Source organism: Falco peregrinus, chromosome 10, assembly GCF_023634155.1.
Source record: "Falco peregrinus isolate bFalPer1 chromosome 10, bFalPer1.pri, whole genome shotgun sequence".
NCBI lineage: Eukaryota > Metazoa > Chordata > Aves > Falconiformes > Falconidae > Falco > Falco peregrinus.
In genome coordinates, this window is record NC_073730.1 from 29341445 (window position 1) to 29367624 (window position 26180).

The window sequence follows — 26180 nt, forward strand, 5'->3', positions numbered from 1 at the left end:
TCAGTTTTGAGTGAGGCATTTGGCAGCTGCCCTGTCTTTGCTGGGAGTATCTGGCTGGGAGTGCCCATCCCTGGGTGTGAGCAAGAGAAGCAGGCAGTGGATGGACATCCTCCTCCAGATCTAAGATGTGCCTGATAGACACACCACGCCTAGAGCTGTTCCAAAGCAATTACTTGGCTCCTCCAGCAAGCCCACAGACATGGGAGGAACAAGTACCCCTTGAATCATTGTACTGATGAAAGAGTTAAGCAGTTCCCCTTCTCTCCCTGCTGAATCAGAAGACGCTTGGTATGTTTTGGTTCTGGAACAAAGGCCAAGCAAGTGCAATCGTGGCTGCTAAGACTGTTTTATGCCCTGGGTCACCATGACTTCGCTGTATGCACAAGCTGTACAACAAATACTGATTCACCCAGTGTTGTCACTACATCCATGAGCTAGACAGGTGTCTCCCCTCCTTGTGTCCTTGTGAATACCAGTCACTGGCCTCTCTCCCCATGACAGCAATACTCTCCCTTTAGCAGAATGGGGAAGAGATTTCTCCATATTAGCCTTTTTGTTCAACATTTCTGGTTGCCAAGGGCTGTGGGTCAGGGGTCATAACATGACCCACAGCTAGCCCAGTTGCCTCTTCCCTCTGTTAAGTCACCATCACCAAAGCAGACTTTCCAGTTGAGGCAGACAGGCCATCTTCAGTCCCTGAAGATAACCCCTGGGGGTTGCTTCATTTCAAGTCAGATATGAAAGGTGAGGTTGCAATCTGGGATACAAAAAACATCCAGAAGAATGCAACTGCTTGCCTGAATATCCTCTTGCTGGGTCAAGTGAGTAGGACACAATCGATAGGTAACCAGAGACTTACCCATCCACCCATTCAACTCTTAGTTGGTGACCAAAGAAAGAGAAAACAATAGTCTAAGACTAGCTCAGGCTGGGGTGAAATCAAACCTCACAGCAACTAAGAAAAAGCCAGGACACAGACAGTCGCTGGCACAACTGGGCTACTTTTGCCAACTGGTGTCTTGTAGCCTGACAGCACTGAAACATCTACAAGTTTTCTGGGCATTGGTGATGGTAGGACAAGGCTGTGACACCAAAACCACCTCCTGGATGTGTCAGCCACAGAAGGCAGGCAGTCCTGCACCAGCACAGTTAGCATAACTGTGCTGTGAGCACACACAGGGTTGTATCATACCAGGCCCAACTCAAACCTTTCACAGAGCAGTGAGGAGAAAAACAAAGTTGAAACAAGTTAGATACTTCAGTTTTTCCCTGCTGATACCAGCCAAGATCAGGTCATCACCATGACAGTGATTTTCTCAGGGTCTACAGGTGCTTTTGCAGACATGCAGCCTCTTTGTTCCAGCCAGCATGAGCCCCTGTGGTCACAGCTGCACAAGCAGAGGAGCAGCTGTCCTGCTTTGAGATGATGCTGCCTGGGCAATGAATACACATGAGGACAATGAGAGATCATCTGTAAAAGGAGAGGGAAGCAGGAGAGGGGAAAAAGGCATTATGTGAAGGGGACCCCAGCTCACCAAATCCAGTCTTGAAAATGTGCTCTTTACCTTTGTCAGGAATGGACGGTTGTAACTGCCCTCAGCATTATAGCTGGTCACAAACCGGATCTTCGAGAAACTCATAGAAGCTGAAAACTCCAGTTCCCCAAGCAGTTCTTCCGTGAGAGGAGAGGAATGAAGCAGAACGGATACAGGTAAGGTGAGCTGCACAGAGCAAACAAGCAGAGTTGAAGTATTAAATCTCTAGTTCACCCACTGAAATCCCTGCTTCTACTCCAGCAGGCAACAAAATTAAATTTCAAAAGGACACAATTGGAATTGTGAGGCCTTTGTCTAACTGCTGCAGTATAGACAGAGGTGGGAGGTGTTACCATATGCATTCTGTTAATACAGGGCAAAACAAGCTCTCCAGTGGAAGAAATAACCAACTTTGTTATAAATAACCTGGTTGCAAACAAGCTGTCGATTCACACACAGCAGTTTATTTACAAAGGTATGCCAAGTCCAGACTTGTTTTTGTTTTAATTTACTGCACCACAGATAGTAAAAAAGAAACAACCAAACAAAAACTGAGCCAAAGGGATTGTCTCCATAAGTATGCCCGCTTCTTAGAGATTGCCTATATCCCTTTAAGGCAGCACAAAGTCCCTCTTTATAGTGGTTTTAAAATGACCTCCTAAATTAAGACAGCAGGGTCAAACTGACCACACATTATCTAGCAATGCCCTCAACTATTGCCTCATAACTTACAGATTTGTTTATAGCTCTTGTAGTTAGAAAAAAGAAATTCCTCACTGTGACTTATCTTTTAAAAACAAGTGTCTTTTCAATAGCTAGCACATTTTGGAAAAATCATACGGTAATCTTGAATCCACCTTCGTCTTTCTTACAGTGGCTTTTGGAGATGCTTGTCATTTCTTGTAGTCTTGCAACACTACAGATGTGTCCCTCCCTCCTGCCTCTCCAGTTAATGGGCAGATCTTTCTAGACAACTCTCAGGAAAACAACGTCTAAAGAAGGGTTTGACCAGCCTCCATTCAGGATATGGTTGTTTACACCTGCAGTTAGCTTCTTCAGAAGTTCATCTGTACTATTTCTCAGCATCAGTCCATAAACAGATTCATCTCTCACACCATGCATGCACAACAGAGGTAGTAAAATAAACTTAACTTGTAAATAAACAAACAAAAAACCCAGGACAGCACAACTTAAAAATGTTCAGCTTGTAAAATCCAGTCCTCAGCACTGGGACATGCCAGGTCTAGAACTGCTGGTACAACCTTGATTCACATCTGCTATAAATGAGTTACAGTACTAGCATTATAACATGTTCCCACAGTTATTTTGCCTGGGGATCCATATATCCACTGCACTGAAGATAGTGACTGCTGAATGTGCAGCTAGATGCTCTTCTGTTCTCTCTTTATTGGTGTCTGGACCACATATCGAATTATATTTACTGCACATCAACGAAACCCTGTGCAAAATACAGAACTGTTAGTTTACTCCAGGGCATTTCTTTGGTGTCCATCACTGCAGAGGCCTACCAATTTGCAAACAAATACTGTGTTACCCTCATCAGAGGTGAGGGAGGGTGGAGTTAGACTAAGCCCCATTTTACAACGGAGACCCACAAGCCAAAAGCTTCAGTCTGAGTGCTAAACTTGTGACAAAGACTGACTGCTTCCCTCACTCCAGGTTATTTAGCACTTCTCTTCATTGTATGTGGTAGAACACATTTCCAGTCCCACCAGTTAAACTCAACTCTTGGTCTCCCAAACAGAGCATGCAGAAACCAGGAGACTTGCAAAGAGTGGCCACCCGTGAAGAGCTGCACAGGATCTCTGTGATAGAGGCAAGGACAAACCCATTTCTCCCTGGCAGGGTTCAACTTGCACTATGAGACTGGGCTTTCTCTCCCTACAGCACTCGTTGTGGTTGCTGATGAAGCCTTCCCCAGACCTGACTGCCAGGGTCTGCAAAGGCAGCAGCTCCCTCCTGTATCTAACGGTGAGCTGCAGCCCTGTGCTCAAACTTTGTACCACCACTGACAACAAGATCCGCAGCCCAGCGCTTCCCCAAACCTGCTTTGAGCAGTGATCTCTGCTGGTAAACGGACAGGGAACCCAGTGGTTTACAGAGCTGTTACCCCATCTACCTGGTCCTCAAAGCTTGCCCTGGAAGTAGGCACCCTGCCGGCCTCTTGATCCAAAACATCCAACATTACTAAGCCCACAGCTGGAGCTTGCTGAGCAAGAGTGGCGAATGATGCTTACACACAACCTGTAACAATCTTTGACTCACAGGCGGCTATATAGTCCCACTCCCCATTCCTTAAAAATTCACTCCAGGGCTCTTCACCATGCCTTTCCAGACAAGATGCAGTTAAATACAACAGCTTGCCCCATCACTGTGTTTTAACAGTTGGAATTAAAAGTTATTTAAGAAGCAAAGGGCAAAGCCTGTATTTTCTGTGTGTTTGGGGCAGGGGAGGGAGGCAAACTCACTATACGCTCAGCACTTGGTTCCCTTGATGAGTACACGTTTTAGGCCACAGTTTTCTCTGAAATTCTTCCTACATCAGGAGCTGAATCTTTAGGGGGATTAAAAAAAAAACCACAGAAAAAAGAGAGAGAACTCCTATGCCATCATCACCTATTAGAGGAATCAGCTAGCATATCCAGCAGGCCACCCAAGAAACTGCTCCCCCTCGAATTTGTGTTTTGATCTCATGGCAGGCTCCAGAGACACTATGTTCATTTTTCTACTGACTAACTAGCTCTTCTGTAGTCCCAAGATTTTAACAAGGGCAGAAAGGTGAGGTCTTCTCTAATTTATTTTTTTGTCTCCTGAAAACAGAGTATGGTGTAGGTTTTGCTCTCAGGCTGTTCTCTTGGACACAAGGGAGCTGCACGGTTTGTTTGTACTACAGGTTTGTCCAAAGCAGATATGCCAGATGCAATTCTCTACCATGAGTCTGCAGCAAGGGAAAGCAACAGTTCTGATGTGAGAACATCCCGTTAAAACACAAGAGCTTGGCAAACAACATTTCAGGTACATCCACAGCACCCAGATGCATTTGATCCACATAGCAAATAACATTAACACAGTACTGGTGATGGAAAATACCAAGACCATAGGGGAAAATGGGAGTATGGGTTGTGGGAGAGGGTCCTGGGCTTGCAGCATCTGTGATGATTCCACCCAGACCTTCGCCTTTTTATTGCATCTTTGTAGAAAGGTGGTGTTGGGAGTGGTAGGAGCAAGGCTGCCATCAGCGTGCCAAGCCCTGCAGCTATGAAATGCTTGCCTGAACATGCAAGCACTGCAAGCTGCCACCACTTATCCCCTGGGGAATGCACATAGCAAGAAGAGCCTCCGCAGCCAAGGGTGCTCCTAGGGCCACCTCACACAGACTCACATATACCCAACCCCCCACCCCCGCCCCCGGGCAGAGCATCAGGTCTCACACACAGCCAGTTCCAGCAGTTGGGGGGGGAGGTCTGGTGAGCCCATAGCCCACTGATTACACAACTTGCCTGTGACCGAACAGGTACCAGCAAATTCATCAGCAAGAGATTGATACTTCCATAGTTGCAGCTGGATGCATCTGCAGGGGTGCGTGCCTTGTCCTCAGAGCCGTACGTGTATCTCAGTAGGTGGGAAGATGGCTGCTGGAGGCCCGAAGACACCAAGTGCAATACACACAATACAGCCTCTGTTCAAAGTAAGCAGCAACAGAATCGAAACCACTTCATTTCAAGGGTGTATTCAAGCCCTGAGCTGTATTTGGCATCAAGACAATTCTCCAAAGTGGCAAAGTGCTCCTGCCCAGCTCCCTCGGGTACAGCAGTGTGCAGTAATTCCAAGGACTGGGGCCACTGCATTTGTCCACGCACAGCCCAAATTTTAAAAGTTACATCTCAGTATTAAGCAGGACAGGGTATTTTTTCTGTATTTACATATTTAAGAGTTAAAGCTTCTATTTCATTACTCCATTGCAACAGGAAAACAGACCTGAACCATCAACTGCACACCTTTCTGCAGCTGCAGTGGAAATCATTTCAGATAAGTCTTGACTACAGCTGACCTGTTGGGAGAGGCAGGTAGTTCACAAGGTTACCAGCACACTGTCAGCTTCACTTGTACATGTGATAGGCAATCCAGCAAGAAGATGCAGCTCAGCTTTGAGATGATTAAACAGATAAGAAATATTAATCAGGCTTGAGGGCTCAAATTTAACTGCAGTTACATAAAAACCAACTGTAAAAAGGCTTTATTTTTTCCCTCGCCCAGAATGCAGAAATGAACTTGACTCTTCCCATACCTCACTGAAGCTTCACAGACTGATTATTTTTATGTTAAGACAGAAGTACATAAGAGGACTTGAAACACCAGCAGTTTGCCAGAGGAATATAATTATTCCCAAAGCCAAAACTAGAATAAGATGGTATCCCTGTTTGAGTTGTGCACCGAGTTACCACATCTTCAGAGGGCACCCAACATACGCTTCATATTCTTGTAAACTTATATTCACCAGCACAAGACACACTTAAAGATGCACTTTTAAGTAAATGCTTAAAGTTTACAGCTCTTTAAGAATTGGAGCTTTTAAAGAAACCACAAAGCAATCAGCTTTGAAAGCTCTTCTGTCATGCACAGAGAATGCCATTAATCACACACACATTAGCAGATGTCATGTGCAAATCTCTACTGCAACACAAGGAGGACAGACCTCAAGCACTTAGGCATCAAAAAGAAGTCTACATTTTAAGCCTGCTGCTGACAGCCATAACACTGTTAATTACAACTTACAGCTTATAGTTGTGGCAGTGTTGCAGAAAATACCAGAGCAATAAAAAAAAATAACTGCACCTGTTTAAATGCATGAAAAATTTATTGGAAACTTTTGGCTGAATTACTTGGGTCAACAGTTACACCTGAGGTATTAGCTAAAGCACCATTTTAACTCCAGGTGGATATTGCAACACCAGAAAATCAGCAAATTAAATTATTTAATAAGGCAGGCAAGCAAGAGACTGACATAATAGTCAAACCTGTGGTAGAAGTTAAGCCTGGGGAAGCTTTAAAAGTCTTTGTGCTTAACCTTTAAACAGAATGAAAGGCTGTCCATCACCTTACACTGTTTGCTGTGAGCCATCTCAATGCAAAAGGAACAATATAGTTCAAATTTTCACTATAAAATCTAACACATGCAGTGTCTGCATTACAAGAAAATTACGTGGCTCTGGTACTGAGGAAAGCAAGATACAGGCCTCTGTAGATTTGGGGTTTTCTCTTTTACCCAAACCTCACAGGCCCCCTAGAGAATTATTACTATACAACCACTCACTGTCAGCTGATCATTTCATCACACCAACATAACTGGCACACTGGTCATCTTCAGATCTTAGGTACTCTATCAAAAACAACCCAAAACCATAGGACTAACAACACTGAAGAGAATGGAAAGAAAATTATCCCAATTTTCTTTCCCCTTATCACAGTAAATTAATTTGCAAGACTACTTAGCATACTGTTCTTTCAAGGATATTACAGTAACATACTGCAGCTACATCTAAGCTCTTCATACTCCAATACATGTTTTCTAGTGTAGATACCACAATAACTGGAGTCAGTTTAAAAACAGAGTAGTTAATTTTCAAACAATTTAGACAGGTTTACTTCCAGATAAAGAGCTTTAAAAAAAATGCTTTAAAAAGTGTCATTTTTCACCAGAAGCCACAAATAATGTATATTATTTTAAATATGCTGCAAATATCCTTCCTATCCCCCTCAACAGAAAACTGTCGACCTAAACTTTTAATTAACGTCATTACTTGGGAGTTTTACTAAATGCAGTAATGTTTCCTATATGTTTCAGCACAGATTAGAACTTAGTTCCCTAGGTCACCTTAAAGATAAAATCCAAGCTGCTAGCTTTTCAAGCAGTATTTGTGTCTTAACAATGTCTTTCTGCACACCCATTCGACTCTGAAGGAGTACTTCCACCTTACAAGAAGAGTAGCATGTTTTATTCCTGGGCACATCTGTTTCTTACTCTTAAAGTACACACTTCATCTGCACTAAAAGTGTTATCAACTAAATTTATGAAACACTTAGGCACACTAAGTATCTATGTAAATCTCTCCTCACAGCCCTTTAACAGAAAGGGGTAGGGAAAGAATATGTGAAAAGCAGTGAAGGATCCGAATGGCAAAGTAACTCTGATAATCTCAAATGTCAGAGTCTTACGTAAAATAAGAACTGACACTTTCTCATTTGTAAGTGATATTAAAAGAAGGCAAGATGAATTTTTGAAAAAAGTTTTATTATACAAAAGATGATTCAAACCTGAAAGAGCTCTTCTACAGTTATAAGAGTTTTGTTCTGTAACTTGTACTTCCATGTGCTTTTCCAAAAAAACAAGACAAAAAGGCTCATTAGTCCCACCTTCTTCTTACCAAGTGCTGGGAGAAAAAAAAGTAGTTGCATCAAAATCTTATTCTTTGTATTCCAAGAATTGCTGAAGTCTTTTCTTATGTTCTGTAGACACTTGCACTGCACTAAAAACAAATGCAGAACATAAGATTTTTACATGAAATGTAATATACCACAAAATAAAGCCTCATGCCAAAATTAAGTATACACTGAAATCAACAATTACCCTGAAGCTAAATTTTAGGGTTTTCATACAGCTGGGTTTTCTATGTTCCAAGACAAAAACGTATATTAACCCTTAAAACTGTCCATTCTTAAACTCAACAGCTTCCACTACTAAAAGGTACTTGTCCCATGAAACTGAGCCTATTTCCTTACCATCAAAACACATACAAACAACTGTTAACTTGCAAGAATGATTTAGGTAAGAAAGAATCTCTTAAAATGATCTCTCCTATATATCGAGCACTTCTAAACTAAGTGACATTTCATCCCCACAGGGAGAGATGAGCAGATACCGCAGGAAGTTTCAGCCCCACATATTCAGTGGCCAAGTATGGAAGTCTGCCTGCTGTGACAGTAGCTGAGAAAGAGCCATCAGACAATCAAGAAGCAAGGGAATTTGAATATTTGGACTCTTCATAGGATTCTCAGGATTGTCTCCCCACAGGACAGACAAATTGTCTCTAGTCAATTTACTTTTGTTTCCAACAGCTAAGATTCACTAAACAAGTGGTATTCATGGACTGCTCCTAAAGAGTTCATGAAAAGTCACCAAGAAAAATTGCCCAGAAATCTATGAATAGTAAGTTTCCAAGGCTGACCATATATCTACACAAGAATTTTTTAAGGTTCCACAAATCAAAAAATACTAAAATACATGTTACAACAACAGCCTGAAGGGATTTTCGCCCAAACTTCCCTTTTCATAGGTCCTACAATAGTATTGATTAAAACTAAGTTTAGCAAGCAAGCAAGCATGAAAAAGTTCTTACTTTAAGTGTTCTCCAAAGACAGCAGTTATCCGGTATAGTGCCGTTTTCAGAGATGCCCTAAGTGCAAATCGTAGTGTTTTGTAGGATGTGTCCACCAGACTTCCTGAAATCCTGGGGGGCTTGCTAGAAACATGAGGCAGTTTGAAATGTCTGTCTACAACCTGATGGAGAAAAATGTAAGTCAACTTTTTTCATCTTTTAATTAGTTCATAGTGTAATTAACAACATCTTTATGTCAAATAACACCAAAAAAAAGTGAAAGTTCAGAAACTCCACTAAGACACACAAATGTAGTGGAGAATGAACTTGACCTTGCATTTCCTCACTTATCAATGTGAACAAAGAACCAAGTTCTGTCAAGTAAGATTCTCTGTTAATGAGTCTTAAATGCTAAGCACAGCACGATGGAGTAGAAAGACAATTCTGTCCTCTGTATTGTGACTTCTTTCTTTGAGAAACAAGAGTACTGGCTTCACACTCCCCACACCCCGCCCTGCCTGTTCTTGGATAAATTACTTGCACAGAAAAACTTTAAATTCTTTTCAAGAATCTCCATCAAGGCAGTGTAAAATTATTGTGTCAATAGGACACACATAGCCTTGGAAACAAATCTTGATTTTTTTAAAAATACACATTACACAAACATCAGTAATTTGAGAGTAATGTGTTAGTATTAGTAGAGATACGTCACACAGATCTTATCTCCTGTGATTTGCAGTGTCTCGAAGTGCTCCACATTCCATGAGGAATTGTGTACAGCCAAATAAAGATTTAAGTCCTAACTATGCATAAAATATAATAACTGTTGCATCCCTGAAATAAGGTCTTTAACTAAGCACACAGTACCTTTTTTTAATTAAACGTTCTATTAAACAGATGCTTTCTACTTCTACATTTTAAAAACTGAACAGGTTTTTATTCAGCTGTTTCATAATGCACACAGTGGCAACTAGCTGTTTTGTTTAGATTAACTGCAGAAGAGCTGTTGCAATGGTAACAACCTGAATGTTATGAATGGTCAGCAAGGTCAAAATATAAAATTAGCAAAACTACTTCTCTTCTGCAGAACAAACTGAGTAAGAAAAAATTAACATTTTTTACCTCCTGAAGAGTCAGTAAAGTATTCAGAATAGCTGGCAGTGTAGTTTGGACAACTCCAAATTGGTCTTCAGTAAAAGAGGCTGCTACCAAATGAGACAAACCTTTTAAAAAAAAAAGTTTGCTATAAATTACTGAATTCTCAACATTAACAAAAATTTAAAAAAAATTCTCTGCATTAACAAAGATCATGGGTTTGTCTGAAGATTCTACTAGCGTGGAGGAATCCTTTACAACTTACAGCAGCCGGATGACTCTGAAGCAGCTTTGGCTTGCTTCAGAACTGGTCACTGATTTGGCGGGTATACAATAGTTTGTGGTTGATAAGCAAGAGAGATTATACACAAGAATTTTAAAAAAGCATTGGTCCTCCTTTCACTGCTCTGACCAGAGCCGCACCTGACATCAACCAAGAGTCAGGACCTATTTCACAATTCTAGCCATAAACAAACATTTCCAGATGACTTAACTTTCTTTGTTCAGCTTGTATGAGAACTCTCTACTACTCTGAGGGAAACTTTGATTTAGCTTTAAATCCCTTCTCAGTTTCAGCCTAGCCCTCTGCCCTTAGTTAAAACACAAATGGTGTCTCCTGCTTTTCTGCAAACTGCTGTGATTCCTGTCTCCTGACTCTATACATCTCAACTTATCACCCTCTCTAACACAGCATGGTGTACTTGCCCATAAAACATACAACCTAGGAAAAAGATCAACTTTTGCACAGTCGAATCTAATAAAAGATTCTATCAATACTGGTATTTGCAAACAAAATCCCATAGTGCAACCACATACTGCCTTTGTTCTTTCAATTCTCTGCAGATCATCTTTTTCTATTTTACTACCCAAGTGCCTCCTTCCCTCAACTCTCCACAACTAACAAGAGCCTTTGGTCAGAAAAGCTGTTGTAAAAAGACATCATAGATCTGTTACAGGAAAGAACATAGAAGGGATACATGGGTTCACATGGGAGACAAGCAACAGACATCAAGTTTAGGAATGTCTTAACAAACCTCTACAGAATCTCTACCAAATCTCTCCAGAACATAAACTAAGAGATCTCACATGGGATCTCAAAACTAACAAGTGAATTAGACCTTTATTCATGTTGGTATCTGAAGTGCAGTCAGGTTTTTGTCAAAAATTCAAAGATTTTTCTTCTATTACTTTTATAAGGCACAAGCCCCAGAAACCTGGAACCAGATCCTTTCAGTTGTTGTAGTTCATGAGCCAACAGAGCGGATCACCTGGGAACAGAAACCACTTACCTTCCAAAGCCCAGATGTGCATTTGGGCATCAGAGAAGACAGCTTGGATGGAGGTTTCTGGGTGCTGAGAAGAAATCAAAGCATTCTGAGTGCATTTTATAAATAATATCACCCAACAGTGCAGGTTTCAATTAAGGCATTATACATTTGATAAGGTCAGGTCCCTCCCCTCAGCCTGCAAGGCTGACAGATCTCAGGGAATACCCAGAAAAATCTGATCTTTTAAGAAACTAAAACTCTTTTTGGACAGGAACTGCCCACAAAACTATAATTGGCAGTTAAAAGAATATTAGCTAGCTAGTTTTCAAGGGCTAAATGGGCAATAAAATTCCCCCATGCCTATTTTCATGATCTTGCTTCCCTCCATCTCCACTCCAGCCTATAACTGACCAGAAAACACTGTGCATGTAAGCACATGCCATTATCACATACGCAGAAAAAATCTGCATATAAAAATATTATCTCTACTTGCAGGAAACATTTAAATCCTTAAAAAACAAAGATCTAAATTAGAGGAGGATGCTGACTTATTGTTCAATTAGGCTAAGAGAAATACCCAATTGTTTTGCTGTGTAAACACTATGCAAGTTTAGTTTAAATGTTCAAATTCACCTGAAAAGTAGTAGTAATATTAGTACCAGTATTTCATAAGCAGAAACTCCCAACAATCTAGATACTTCTTCCACAAAGGAACACTATCAAGAATTCATTTGGTATGTTGACCTAACAAAAAGCAGTTAACTGATTTTTTAAATTAACTAGAAGCTGTGTCATCTTAACAATTAGTATACAGAGACAATTGCATTTAAGTTCTCAGTTGTGTTTTACTGGAACATGATGCTTTAAGCAAAATGCAGTTTATAATCATATGAGTTTAAACAAGTGTTATTATTCTTTTTTATGCAGGTATGAGATAATGCTGCTATGAAACTCACAGTAAGTGGAAAGTTGTACTCAATGGAAAACCTTAGGTTAAAAGGTTTTAGAAGCGTTACTACATTGAAAAGGTACATAGTGCCACAGCAGAACCCATATGTGCACACATTTCTAGTCCATGCCACTCAGTCACAAAACATAAGATGATTACCTTGCTGAAGAAATACATTATCAGCACTCGTTTTGACAAGAAGGTTTTTATCTGAAAAGAAACAACGGATTACAAATATCATTTGTGTTTATCTAAGTTATGCACAGTTGGCCCTCGTCAACTCTGTCATTTTCTCACAGTATAAAGGGATTGGGGGTGGGGGGAAGGATTTTTACTACGTAAGCTAACTGGAGAGGGAAGTATTCATTCAAAAAATTGGAAAGTTATTGCAGAAGGGAGAACACCTAAGCTGCACTGGCTGTAACCTATTGGTACTGCAACTTCTACTCTACCTGTTCTTGCTTGTTCTGAAGCCATGTGTAAATAAATCTTGGCTGTACTGCCTCACTGCCAACTCTTGCAGCAGAGAGCACTGGGAAGGATTCTTGGTGGGAGCCGTTCATCTGCAGATCTACAAGAGAAATACAGTATCTTCAGAAAAAGCAGTTGGCTGTCACTTTAATCCTTAAGGTACAGATCTCTATCGACAGGTTAAAAACAGTGCTGTGGAAAAATCTCTACCTGAAACTGATGTCCACAGCTTTGGTCCCCTTCTCATAACATTAGGACTTTGAACTGATCCGTGCCAAGGGGAGTTTACATCCAGAATTCCTGTCTTGCAATTTAAAGCAGGTGAGCTGAAAGGCGAGCCAACATTAGACCCAGGTGATGTCTTTAAAGGCATTAGGGACGATTTAGCCAGCGAAGACATGGAGGCTCTGGGCACAATATTAGACCTCTCTGACTGGAAAGACATGTCTTCTGTACCAACAGCTCCTAATGACAAAGAATACACTGCATGAAGAGAAGCAGGCTGGTGCTTACAAAATACAAGATGGGTTTGTTATTCGACTGCTATTTCAACAACTTCTGTATTGTCAAAGCTTTTATTAAAGGACACTGTTTCCACTGCAGTTCTGCAAAAAGTACACGTCGAGTATGGAGTAATGAGAAAGAGTCTTGTGGATCTATTTATTTTTTTCCTTTTACTAGCCATCATTACTATGCCCTGGTATATATCTGCATAAAGTGTGCTTGTAGGCTTAAGTACCAGAAAAAAGGCTACGTAAAGAAGAATGGCAATTTTTTCTGATTCTGCTTGGCATGCAAGAAAAGACATGTCAGTCCCAAAATCCAACGAAAAGCAGCACCAGAAGAAATTAAACTCTGACATACAGTTCCCCGCTGTTCCCAGGACACTGGTATCCTAGGCACTGACTGCCAAGGGATTCAATTCCCTGGCACCCCTTGCACTAACACAACTCTGCTGCCAGGAATGATGCCTAAGTCTGGCATGTAAAACACCAGAAATGCTTGCAGGCTGCACACAGCTCAGGAGTCAAGACTGGCTTTTCTTATTCTACAGTGGTATTAGTGAATCACACAAACATATTCAAAGTCCCCACAACAACAAAAAAAAAATAATTCTACCACCTTAAACTAATCATAAGAGCAGCTATGCAAATTACAAAGCATCTCTTGGCAAGACTTAAGTTCTCCCTCTACTAAGTTGAACCGTTTACTAGTAGACTTTCTTTATTCATACAAGTGTGGAAAAAATACTGTATTGAACATAACATCATGCAAAGTAAACAAACTGAGCAAACATGATCTTTCCAAGTTTTCTAGTTATTTTGGGATTACTTCAACAAGAATACCCAAAATGAAATTGGGAGGGAGACTATTTTAGTTTGGATTTATTTACAGAAACTCCTGTGACTCATTTTCCCCATACAACTTGAGACTAACGTACCTATGTAATCTACTGGTACTTTCATGCTTTACAAGCTATTACAAGCGTTTCCTCACATACCTGGAGTCTGTGGAGATACTTTCATCTCTCCTGCTGGCTGCTTTGCTCTCCCATTTGCTGCTGCAGCTTCCTGCTGTGTGATCAGCCTCTGGGTCAGATCACTCAGAAGACTCAAACACTCCCTTGATATTGCTGTCCAGTTGTGCGGGTGTCCACCTAGCAGCACGCACACAAAAAGAAAGTGCAGTAGGTGTGTTTAACCCAGATTCTCACCCTTCTGTCTATTTTGACAGTGCCCATATTATGCTCTCAGCATAAGCTTCAAAGTTATACTTCCACTCCATTTCTAACACGACAGCGTATTTTCACTGCGACAGTTTATTTGTACTGAAAAGAAGATAAAAACATGGACAGATTCTGCCCTTCTGTCAATGCATAACTCTAAAAAGACTTCGGTGAAACCTGCTAAGCAAGCAGGAAACAAGCAGTTTGGCCCATCAGATCTGAAATCACTAAACAATGAAAATGAACAAATACCAATGGTGACGGTAAACAGTTTTGAAGTAGTACAAACACTAGAATTCCTGATAAGGTGTAACAAAAAGTTCCTGAAGGCTTCTAAGCAGTTTTACTTGACCTTCTCTGCCATATCTTTGTATATAGCAAGAGTCCTGCGTACTAACTGAAATTATAGCCATTGTTTGCTTTCACAGCTCTAGCTCTTCTTTGTGCTTGATTTCACCTCACTCACACCTCAACCGTAGGTTTTCATACGCATCTCTTAGATTATTCAGTTTGGACTGTTTGACTGGTGGTGTCAAAAGGACCCTGCTTTCAATGTCCTAAGACCCGTGTTTCCTCATGGCTGTCATTTAAATCAAACAGGCACCAGAATTTTTTTTGAGTTTAGTAGATGAAACTGTATGAATATAGATAACTAAGCATCCTTTTGGAAAAGGCACCATAGGGATGAGGCCTCCTGGCTTATGTAGCATGACTCACAGCAATAAATCACTTCTAAAAGCATTTGACTAACACTTAAAAAAAAAAAAAAGAAAGAATTAACATGAAATAATTTTTTAATTTTTATAATTACCTGGCTGACTAAGGCTAAAGACTTCCTGTCGTCGAACAGGAGAATACTGGGAAAGTAACGTCAAGTCTTGTAAGGCTAAAAACTACAAAGAAAGGAAAATGTTTTAGAGCACGCAAAATCCAATGTACTTCCTTCAAAAATGTAGTTAATCATACAAAAGCAATCCCTAACAGAATGAGTTCATGCAGACTAAACCCAGCCATGTAACAGAAAAAGAAAAGAGGCAAATGACTGCACACATCCCTAGAACCACTCTGGATGGGGCTGCCAAAGTAAGCTCTTAGTAAGAGCTTCAGAGGACTTCACTGATAGTGTTAAGATAAAAAATTACATCTTCTTTAACAGCTAACAGCTCAGACTGAAAGAGCCTAAGAGGCAAAAAAGTTTAAGGCAAGAACTGTTTTTGCAAGCCAGAGCTCGACTACAGTGTGCCATACCATAAAGGACCTAATTCTGCTTTTTCATGTGATTAAGTAATTAAAGTAGCAAACCAAAAATAACCAGATTTCTCACACTATGCAAGACCCAATTATAAATTAGACACTCTAGTAACAGCTGAGATTATAAATTAGACTTCCTCTCCCTTTAACTGTGCTATGCTCGATCCTTCCCCATTCATCCTTCAATAATGCAGCAAAGCTTAAAAAAGGATTTAAATGGATTGCAGTCTATAATATCGCCAGTTTTATGAGATATCTGTAAAATCAGTAAATGTGGATTTTGCAAGTGCAGGAGAATAGCATTACCTTTATTTAGATAATACTTCTTATAGAATGTCTCAAAATTCTCAGTATTATAATCAGTAAATCCCATTAACGATTACCATAGCCAGACCAAAATTACTCTCCTTCACTTACAGATTTGAGGTAGCTTATCAGTCTTGTCTTTTTTTTTTAAAAAAAAAAAACACAACATAAATATGGACATAATTTTTTAATTTAAAGGAGGACCCACACGTAAGACCTCAAATATAAGTAGCAGAGGTAAAGTGGTAAGAGGGTACAAAGGTTTGACAAAACCCCTGTTCATCTGACAAGACTCAAAGTTGAAAGAGTTAAAGAAAACTGTTCTTTTTGCATAAGTACACACTAATATACTTATGCTGCAGACAAACAGATCTTAGTTCTAAATAAATGAGCCTGTCTTCAGCTTAAAGTAACACTGTTGTGAGCACCAGCAGATGTCACTACTAAACTAATTTTCACCTTTAGGTGTAACTGCCTCCTTGAGCATTCTGAGGCAGCCTTCTAAAGAACTAGCACCTCAATTCAAACACCTGGTACCTAGAAGGTCCGATTGCATGCTTTGAGAAACACCTCCTCAGCACCCGTCTAGCTGGGAACATGGTGGGAATTCAGTTACCTTTATAATGAGGGGAGGATTGCTATTTAAGATTTTAGGCAGGCACTGGTCTGTCTCCTCAGCAAAAGTTGGCTGGACAGGAAAATGATGCGTCTAAATAAAAACATCAGAGGTTGTGTTATACAGAGCAAGACACAAGAAAACCTTGTGAAAGACCACAGCTGAGTTGTTACTTGTCAGATGAACGACGAACTACAAAAGCACACACCCCATTGCTTCAACTTACTGTAAACTAGCCTGAAATGCCCAAGACAAACAAGACTACTTTACTCCTTATGCTTAAAATAGAGAAGTCTTAGAAAATCCAGATATCTTTATCTTCAAATGCCTTCCATGTACCCATATAATTCATAGCTGGGGCATTATACCATTCCGAAAATAAATGCCTCTAACCATATACCTGGGAAGAAACTAGTGACACCATATTCAGAAACAAGACTGAAATCTTCACTGTAATGTCCATCTTTAACAGTGTAACCACTCTGGTTAAGAACCAAGAGTTCTTCTACCAAATAGTAAAAGATGGTTTTATTCTTCTTTTGCACTATTTCACTGATGAACTAACAAATTGCTTTTTTTATCATCATGATATTCACCTTTGTGTTTTAATAGAATTTCTGTTCTTGCGGCTACAACATTTAAGATTTAAACAGCAGTGCTTAAATCATATCAAACATTGCATCTTTTTAACTCTAATGTGGATGACTTTGGGCACAAAGCTGACATAATTGTGTTACTGTACTCATTTTACACATCATAGTTTTAGCCTCCTCTGTTTCCAACTGCAAAACTGAGATCTGAGGTAGCAACTACTTTCAAAACATTAATAAAGTGACTTCACGTGGACTACATTTACAATTTCTTTTCTGACTTTTCAGTTAACACTGCAAATATTTACCAACCGTTTTGGAAGTTTTTTAGCTCATTAAAAAAAATAAACAATGTGGAAAAACAGATCTTTTGTTCAACAGTCAAAAGGGCAAGGTCCATTTTATACCTTCACAGCTGGACGTTTCTTTTGTCTTCCATAGTTTTAAGCAATACAATAATTACAGACACCACAGCATCCACTGGCACTTCAACTATTACCCTTTGGAATAGGTTGTTTACACCTCAGAGCTGTTGGAGCCGATTCTGGCACATCATTACATCAGTTCAGATTAACTCATTGTTAATCTTTTTTCCATGCAGTCACAACAACTAGATCTTTTTAAATCAATGTTAACACTCCAACAAGCACTGTATGCCATTTCATTCCATAGGAGTGCTTTGCACCAAGTCATTGATCCAGGGTTTAAACCTTGCGGTTTTTTCCTCCTAAAGATCTGCAGACTAGTAATGTTTTTTTAAAAAAAATTAAGTCAGATGAATAATTTTTTTCCTCTATTCTTACAAAGAAATATCTGGATTTGTCAACAAAGATCAAGCCTTCTCCAATTCTTTGTTGGCATGACTTTTTTTCCTCTCTTCAATCATAGTCTCACATTTATTCTAATACGATTCATTACATATTTAAACGATCTTTTTTTAGCCACATTAATTTGTAACTTTATGATTGAATGAAAAAGCACAAGTGTCTTAATTCCCAAGACTGCTTGAACTCTACTTTAATACTGCAGCCTGAATTAGATTAACATGTCTCTGCTCTGGAGAACAGTATACTTTGATGGTTTGCCTGAATTTGAGATTTCTAGAGCCTAGCTCACAGAAATTTGGCAGCATTTTGTTCTCTCTTCTGTTGTAAAATTTGAGACCTATAGTTTCTGGCTATTATCCTCCCTTGTAACCTGTAGCTGTTTGTCGCAAGTCTTCAGCTAGTCTCATACTCAAATACAAAATCATTGCATGGAAACACATGCAGAGATCAAGCTAGTGAAGTACACTCTGCCAGACACCTATCGGCCATGCACTGGCTCATCTGCCTTCACACCTAAAAAGCGCGGTGCAGACTCTACGAAGCACAAAGTGGTTCTTTGTTAGGGTGGCCCCAATAGCATCTGCACAGATTTAACATCAGTTCCGAACAGGAGAAGGGGGACATGGAAACAGAAGTAGATGAGCAAGAAGATGTGGCAGCAATAACAATGCATTAATTTTGTAAACAGCGCACACTTCTCTTGCTATAAAGAGAGAAAGGGAAAGTCAGTTAATGCCCGGGCCTCTCTCAACTGCTCAGTTATCAGATACTACCTGTAGTGCTGCCTTGAAAATGCAAGAATTCAAAACAAGTTACTTCCTAGTGAAGCTGCTTTTGAAAAGCATTATCTGTTAAACACCAATGTTACACCTTTAGCACCACCACTAAGTACTAACCTCTGTAGCGTAGATTTTGAAGAGTAACCATGCAGTGTACCAGGTAATCAGAAGAAATACACCACATAGCCAGCCATGGTAAAACAAGGAGAGATCCAATAAGCCAGTCAGAGTGTCAAGAGGATGCAGTTTGCTGCAGATAAAACAACCAAGAAGATACAAGTATTTTTATTATGGAAGATGTCTACAGTAAGCTGTTAACAGTAGCAACAATTGCAAGAATAAAGTTGCTTTTTTTTTTTTTGCAAAAAAACCCCGGTTTCTTAAAGATGCTTGAGATACCAGTTACTGAATTTTTCAATAACTGTGATGAAACTAAGAAAAAGAAATATGAAATAATAATGATTACTGGTTTAGTCAATTAAGGTATCAAGACTTCAGCTTCCCTATTTTAAAACAAATGGCAGCCATTTAAAGATGCACCACCCCCCAAAAAAACCCCGACAGAAAAGCAGATAAAACACATATGCAATTTGGAGTATTATTTTTAATACTTTAAACACTTACAGAGATGAAGGAAATAGAGAAGATTCCTTAACGACTATCTACAAGATGGTTCCTACATGGGGATGTTGGTTCCTTTTGGATCCATTTCAGAAGTACCCAATGCTCCCCACATTCTGTGTGGGAAGGGAAGGAACCAAGTCTGACTACACACAGAGCCAGTTGCTATGCTGGATTTCTTCAGCAAAGGGAGCTGTCAGCAATATTCTCCAGCAAGTTTTCAGCACAACATACTACTGACCTGTCTATATGAAGATCCATTGTTGTACTTATCCACATCTTTGGGATGTAACCTAGGGGGTCAAAAAAAGAAACAGTGAAACAAATACGACACTGCAAAGCATATACACAATGGGCCAAAAAGATGACAGAAGTAGAACGCACATACAAGACCAGTCTCTTGTCTCTATAACATGCCTGCACCAGGAAACAGTCTGCCTTTGGGGTTTGGGGATTGTTTGGGTTTGTTTGTTTTGCAAAGAAATAGAAGAGAAAAGGCTTCAGGCCAGCAACTATACATTAAGAGATGCAGACCTTAGCTTTTATTGCTAGCTTCTCAGCATTGAATTGTGTTTCCTCACTAACAAAAGCAGGTTAACAGTAATTTAATATTAATTTTCACTACAGCACAGGCAGCAGCAAAGTGCTTTTAAAGACTTAATGGAAACTGATATAGGACCACCATACCTCTAATTTATCCCCTAATGTAAAAGTTTAAATAATTCTAGCATATTTTGACATCACTTAGGAGGATAATTACAACCATAATATAAAAAAATCCTGGGTTTTAGAAAGTTCAGTGCAACCACCTTCATCAGCACAGATTTTTTTTACCATAGTTTTAAAGACCAAACTTAATTTTCATATAGGAGGGAGCCATACTGCCTTTGTCTCCCCAGCTTCCCCCAAATAATATAAAGTACACTTGAAAATAAAGCCAAAGTGCTAGTTTTTACTTTAAAAATAGTGACAATATAGCAACAAGTCATGCCCACTGCTGGTATATCAGGTTCAGCTCTGTGATGCTACATTTCCAATACCAGGCAATGGAAGGAGCAGTCCAAGGCATGGAGATGTTTATCCATGTTAAAAAATAATTGGGAATATTTGAAGAAAAAAGGGAATATAAATTACAGACTAAAACAATTATTATTTTTTTTAAAAGCGCACTGATTTTAGATTTAGAATCTTTTTGCCACAAATCAGGACAGGTATGTAAACAGTGGCCCAATACATCAGGTTTTAAAATACACACTTGTGAACCACCAGCCAATTAGAGTTTGGTAGTTGCTTTTACATGCAAGTTATTTCACAGCTGCCTGCAACAAGATCTCCTGCACAGAAAAGATCACCAGAGGCAGTAGCCTGTGTTTTAGTATAGTGACCAAACACATACCTCAGGTTAGAAAACTATTGTTCTCCACTCCTTTCTCATTAAAATACTGTCATGTTCTTTTTATTGTCTTGCTGATAACACCTTATGGAAGGTATTACTCTCTTTGGAGAAGAACCACTTCTCTTATGCTAAACAACCTTCTGTGAGACTGTAAGAATTGCTATCATACAGATACTGCTGTAAAAACCCTCTGCCTTTTTTTACTGTTTTAATGAGGTATTAGATTCTCTTTATTTGTTTAAACAAGTCTATGTGCCTTCACCAAGTTACCTGGGAAGGCTGAAAAATAATATAACAGGCCTGACTGATTAAAAATACCATTAAAAAAAAAAAAAGAAAGAATATCAGGAATCCTTACCAAAAAAGTAATATGCGACAGAGAAGTTTCTAACAAAATATAGCGATTGCACACAACTGTGTTTAACAAGGAGAGGCAAAGATCTTCTGAAACGTAAATACTTGTATTGCTAAAAACAAACAAAAAAATAGTTTAGTATTCTGCATTCAGATCAAATCAATGAAACTGTTTAAAAAAAAAAGGCAGTTGAAAACCTGAAGACTAGATGAATTAAAAAAATTAGTTTAACACAATTCCAGGTGTTACACATACTATTTACTCTCTTGATGTCTTTCTGCCATTTTATAACCACCTCTAGTTCTCCTCCCTCTTCCTACCTGTAGCAGTATGAAAATGGAGGATGGGGTAAATTGACTATACACAGGGGAGCAAACTAGAAAAACGCCAACACAAAATAAACAAAAACCCAAAGAAGACATATTTAACATACTAGATTTCATTTAGATTAGAAGTGTGCCATTCAAATATAGGGCAAATTCGGACTAGAAAGTGTTAGAGAGTCAGTAATCCTCCAAGCAGTGAGAGCAATGTAATACTGACACCTTTCTCCATACAAATGATATGTCTTTCTTAACAACTAAAGCAACCCATCTGACATTATATGCAAATGAAATCCAAGTAATTTAATTTTTTACTTGGCTAAGATGCATTAAAAAAGACAGAATTAATATTCAAATAATGTAATTTTTAGAAATACTGAACTACAGCATTGCCACAACAATGCTTGGTTTGGCGATAAACTGAATGGTCATGACTTAAATGTTTTCCACTAACACAACCAACCTCCTTTAAAGATACCTTTTACCAAATTGGTTGGACTTTGTAAATCCGGGAATCGTGCAAAGTTAATGGATGCTATGAGGCTACAGTAACAGAAGAAATATTTTTATAAGGTGTTGTTTCACAAGCCGATTCTCACACTCGCACGGATTTCTGTAGAACTGCTAGAGCCCCCTCCAGAGGAATTAATGGGATTCAGTTTCCATAGCACTACACAGACGAACACGCTCTGCATGTTTGAGCTTTAAGCAAGTTCTAATGTGCTATTAAGGTTTTAAGTGACCTGGTACCCAGTTACAACTGATAATACGGGGGGTTTTCTCACTCGCAAAATTTTCAGCTTTTAGGTGACCCCTGCTGTCAGTTCCAGGCGTTAATAGTCAGTTTGTGTGTATCACCTCTTTTCTGTAGTTCACTTTCTGCAATGGTCCACCTCAGCCAGCTTTTAATGTGCATCACAGGAGTGTAAATTTTATAGTCACAGCATCCCAGATTTCTACGTTCACTCAAAAGGATTTGAGCAGGAAGGAGGAAGATTGACTCTACAAGCGTTTAAAGCTAATTGAGCATACACTTCACCTATTAGTGAAAGCATACCAAGAGACAGCTGCTACTGCCGTATTCAAAACTATAAACAATCAAAGCTTTTTTATCACTGTTTTACTTAGACATGTCTTTTGGTAAAGGTGTTTAAACATCTTACCTGTATGATTGGAAATGGCAAATAATTCATATTGTTAATAAGATAAAAAAGACTGTAACTGTATCCCATGAAAGCTCCAGAAAGTAGAAAAAAAAGGTGATACTCATTTAGGCACATCTCAGGAACAGCATCATCTAAGCTAAAACAGAAAACCTAGAATTAATTCTCAGTTCAATTAAAAAATAGTCATTCTAGCCTTAGCAAGTTAAAATGAAAAGTTTGATTTTACTTTCCTGATCTGTACATATGATGATCTCAGTTAAGTTTTTTCTAAAGCAGGAATGCCACCACCTGCTTTTGTAGTTTACACGCAGGGATTCTTCTGGTATTTAAGAAGTATGTCACATTAACCAACAGACCAAGACTTATTAGTTCAAGTAACAACCAGTTTGTCATCATTCAATTTTCCATTAAGAATCCTGGCAACGCACATTTTCTGGCCCAATTATTCTTCTGTCCATTGTAACATTTGCAAATTAGGGTATTTTCTATCCTCTAATAAAGGATATCAACATATAATTGCTTATTTTTCATACTACTAAAATTTTAGTGTTTTGTTTGAAAGACTACATCAGTAAATACATTTTAAAATAAAAGTTCTTTGCATAACTTAACACACACACACAAATAATTACCTTTCTGAAGGCATGCAGGGCACAGCAAGGAACTGGAACTTCCCTTTTGTCATAACTGCAGCACACCAAGCAACCACCATTCCCATTATGGCATGAACAACCGAATGGATAACTTGCTGAGGGTGAATAATTTTTCCTATCAGTGCTAATCGAGAGCATGGTATTGATGGCACAACTGTAAATAAAAGTCAAAAGTGACTTCTCATTTCTTACTAATAAAACCCTTCCTTAAAAAAACAAACACACACACAAAAAACCCAAAACCAACCCATTGCCACCAAAGAACTTTTCACAGCTGGAAATGGCCACTAAATGATAAAGAAATCAATGAAGTGGCTCAGCTAAGAGTGTCTCAGCCATGAGGTAAGCAGGAATCTGGGATGATTTACTTAAAATAAAAGCTTTGCATATTGTCTGTATTAAAAGGAATCTACAAAAGTTAAGTACATCAAATTTAAATACATATCTCTTGAAAAGGTCACTCTAAGTCAGGTATCACAGACAGTTCAACAATTTACATAACCCACCTGCATAAAATTCAACGTTGAAGATGCTTATGACTAGTACCACCACAGACATAAGGAGGATACAAAAGATGACATACGAAGTATATAAATCATTGAAAGAATCTAAAATTTAAAACAAAATATCATTGCTCAGAAGATTGCAGTAACACAACAGCGACACACACTTCAGCAGTTGGCAATAATCCACTAAGCGCATAAAGGGGAATAATGTTCAACGGACTCTCCAACCTCACATGTGATCTGTCCAGCTGTACATTTCTGCATAAAAGCATATTTAAATTTAACAGAAATTATTTTACACCCTTATAATTGGTTTTCTCCTAACTGAGCACTCAGAATGTTGTTTAAAAAAAAAAACAAGCCATCAAAAACTTTCAAAATTAATTAAACAATGGGTCAACTAACACAGCTTCTCTTCTCTTAATAAAAGCTGCAACCATACAGCTACACTTACAAGGTAAGAAATTCCTTACAGAGCTAATTACTTTTGATTAGTTATTTTAGGCTTTTGTGTTTTCAAAGAGGGAAAGAAATCAAATCTTTCAGCCTGGAGCAGATAAATGACTACAGGTATCAAGCTTCCATCTAAACATCTCTCATTTTCCGGTGTGCACTCTGGGGAAAGTTATTCTCACCGTGCAGAGTGACTACTTCAGGATATTTCAACCTGTGATTCAACATACTGAAGTTAGAGGAACCTGAAACTCTTTATGCAAGCACCAGCTGCACAGGGCAGAAAGGGGAAGTGTGTCCAAGTACTTAGAACAGATAATTAAGTCACTTCACTTGATTTTTTTTTTTACATGACCTTGCAACAGTTATTTTTATCTAGGGAGGATTATGGCTGTTGTGGCTGTAAGTATCACCGAAACTTACATTTCGGAGCCTAAAGACCATTCAGAAACCAAGCAGCCGCGTCACACAAAGCCACCGCCAGTTCCCACCATCTGAGGCAACAGGTGGGGGGCAGGGGAAACCCGCATACACAAACACTTGACTGTAAAAATACAAAAGCATCAAAGGGCAACTTGTCCAGCATGGCAGATTTTATTTTATAAACGGGGTTAAAATATTAACATCGAGTTACTTTAAGTAACGAAGCACTCCAGCAGCCACTGCTACGGTGACAAGTGGATCCGAAAGGCAGACGAAGGCCCGTGCCCAGGCCCTCTAGGCTCTGCAGACACACAGCCACACGCCCCTCCCTTACGAGAGCCCCCAGCCCTCCCCCCGAGCGGCTCCCGCCCCACAGCAGGAGGGCAAAGCACCTACTGGAGATCCAGCACACCGGGTGGAAGGGGTCCAGGCCACTGAGGACGATGAAGGCCGCGGTGCAGACGGGCAGCAGCAGCACGGACCAGGCGACGGCGGCCGCCACCCTCCAGCCCAGCACCTGAGGGAAGCACAGCGTGAGGGGCCGCGGGGTACAAGGGCCGCCCACATCCCAGGCCCCGCACTCACCTGGCGGAGCAGCGCTCGCTGCCGGCCCGCCCCCGCCTCCATGGCTGCGGCCCGGCCGCCCGCTCCGCCGTTCAAAGTCTCCGCCGTTCCACGGCCACCCCCGCACGCCACTTCCGCCGCACGCCGGGAGGGCGGCCGGCCGGCGGCCAATGGGAGGCGCGAAGAGCTACGTTCCCCGCCCCCTGAGCGGAGGTGACGTCCCGGGTAGGGCCAGGGGACTGCAAGTCCCGGCGTGCCCCGCGCGGGGCCGGCAGGCCCAGGCCTGGGGGAGGCGCGTGGGTCCCGCGGCCGGCCCCACCCGGGCACAGCGCCGCTCCCTGGGCCCTGGGCGGCGGCGGCGGCCCGGCGGGGAAAGTCGCACGGCCCCTCGGCGGCGTAGGGCGTGGCTGAGGGGGCAGGCGGCCAGCGGCAGCCTGGCCTGTGTTCGAAACGGTGCAGGCCGCAGGCCCGGGGGTGAGGCTGCGCTTCGAATCCTGTGTTCAGGGTTGGGCCCCTCACTTCGAGAGGGATGTTGAGGGGCTGGAGCGTGTCCAGGGAAGGGCAACAAGGCTGGCGTAGGGGCTGGAGCACGAAGCTGATGAGGAGCGGCTGAGGGAACTCAGGGTGTTTAGCCTGGAGAAAAAGGAGGCTCCAGGGGAGACCACCTCGCTCTCTACAGCTCCCTGAAAGGAGGGCTGTAGGCAGGTGGGTCTCTTTTCCCCAGATAACTAGCAACAGGGCAAGAGGAAACAGCCTCAAAATACACCAGGGGAGGTTTAGGCAGGATATTAGCAAATATTTCTTCACTGAAAGTACAGCAATGCATTGGAACAGGCTGCCCAGGGAGGCTGTGGAGTCAGTGTCCCTGAAGGTGTGTAAAAAAAAAAAAAAAAAAAAAAATGCATCCAGG

At 40.5% G+C, this 26180-nt stretch overlaps 1 protein-coding gene across 2 annotated transcripts; it reads right to left on the reverse strand.

Annotated features, from left to right (window-relative positions):
• Window positions 1-7827: 7827 nt before the first annotated feature.
• NDC1 (NDC1 transmembrane nucleoporin) lies at window positions 7828-25444 on the reverse strand. 2 transcript variants are annotated; one of them, XM_055815497.1, is made up of 18 exons: window positions 25292-25444; window positions 25103-25223; window positions 23831-23932; window positions 23304-23478; window positions 22669-22807; window positions 21186-21294; window positions 19673-19724; window positions 18928-19060; window positions 16615-16707; window positions 15253-15334; window positions 14217-14372; window positions 12926-13180; window positions 12697-12815; window positions 12404-12454; window positions 11317-11380; window positions 10055-10155; window positions 8954-9114; window positions 7828-8083 (listed from the first exon to the last, which is right to left on the reverse strand). In XM_055815497.1, the coding sequence occupies exons 1-18, from the start codon at window positions 25331-25333 to the stop codon at window positions 8020-8022; spliced, it is 2019 nt and encodes a 672-aa protein (XP_055671472.1). In that variant the 5' UTR covers window positions 25334-25444; the 3' UTR covers window positions 7828-8019. The 2 variants fall into 2 exon arrangements, with proteins under 2 accessions (XP_055671472.1, XP_055671473.1); XM_055815498.1 differs by lacking the exon at window positions 25103-25223 and having other exon boundaries at window positions 25292-25394.
• Window positions 25445-26180: the final 736 nt, after the last annotated feature.

Bases quoted from the DNA above. Each gene is read 5' to 3' on its own strand.
- NDC1 (XM_055815497.1), bottom strand. From the start codon at position 25,333: ATGGAGGCGGGGGCGGGCCGGCAGCGAGCGCTGCTCCGCCAG. The intron at 12,455-12,696 runs GTAGAGTAGAAG...GTTTCTTTTCAG, and splicing joins TTCAGAACAAGCAAGAACAG to ATAAAAACCTTCTTGTCAAA. The intron at 11,381-12,403 runs GTAATCATCTTA...ATTTCTTCTCAG, and splicing joins TAATGTATTTCTTCAGCAAG to CACCCAGAAACCTCCATCCA.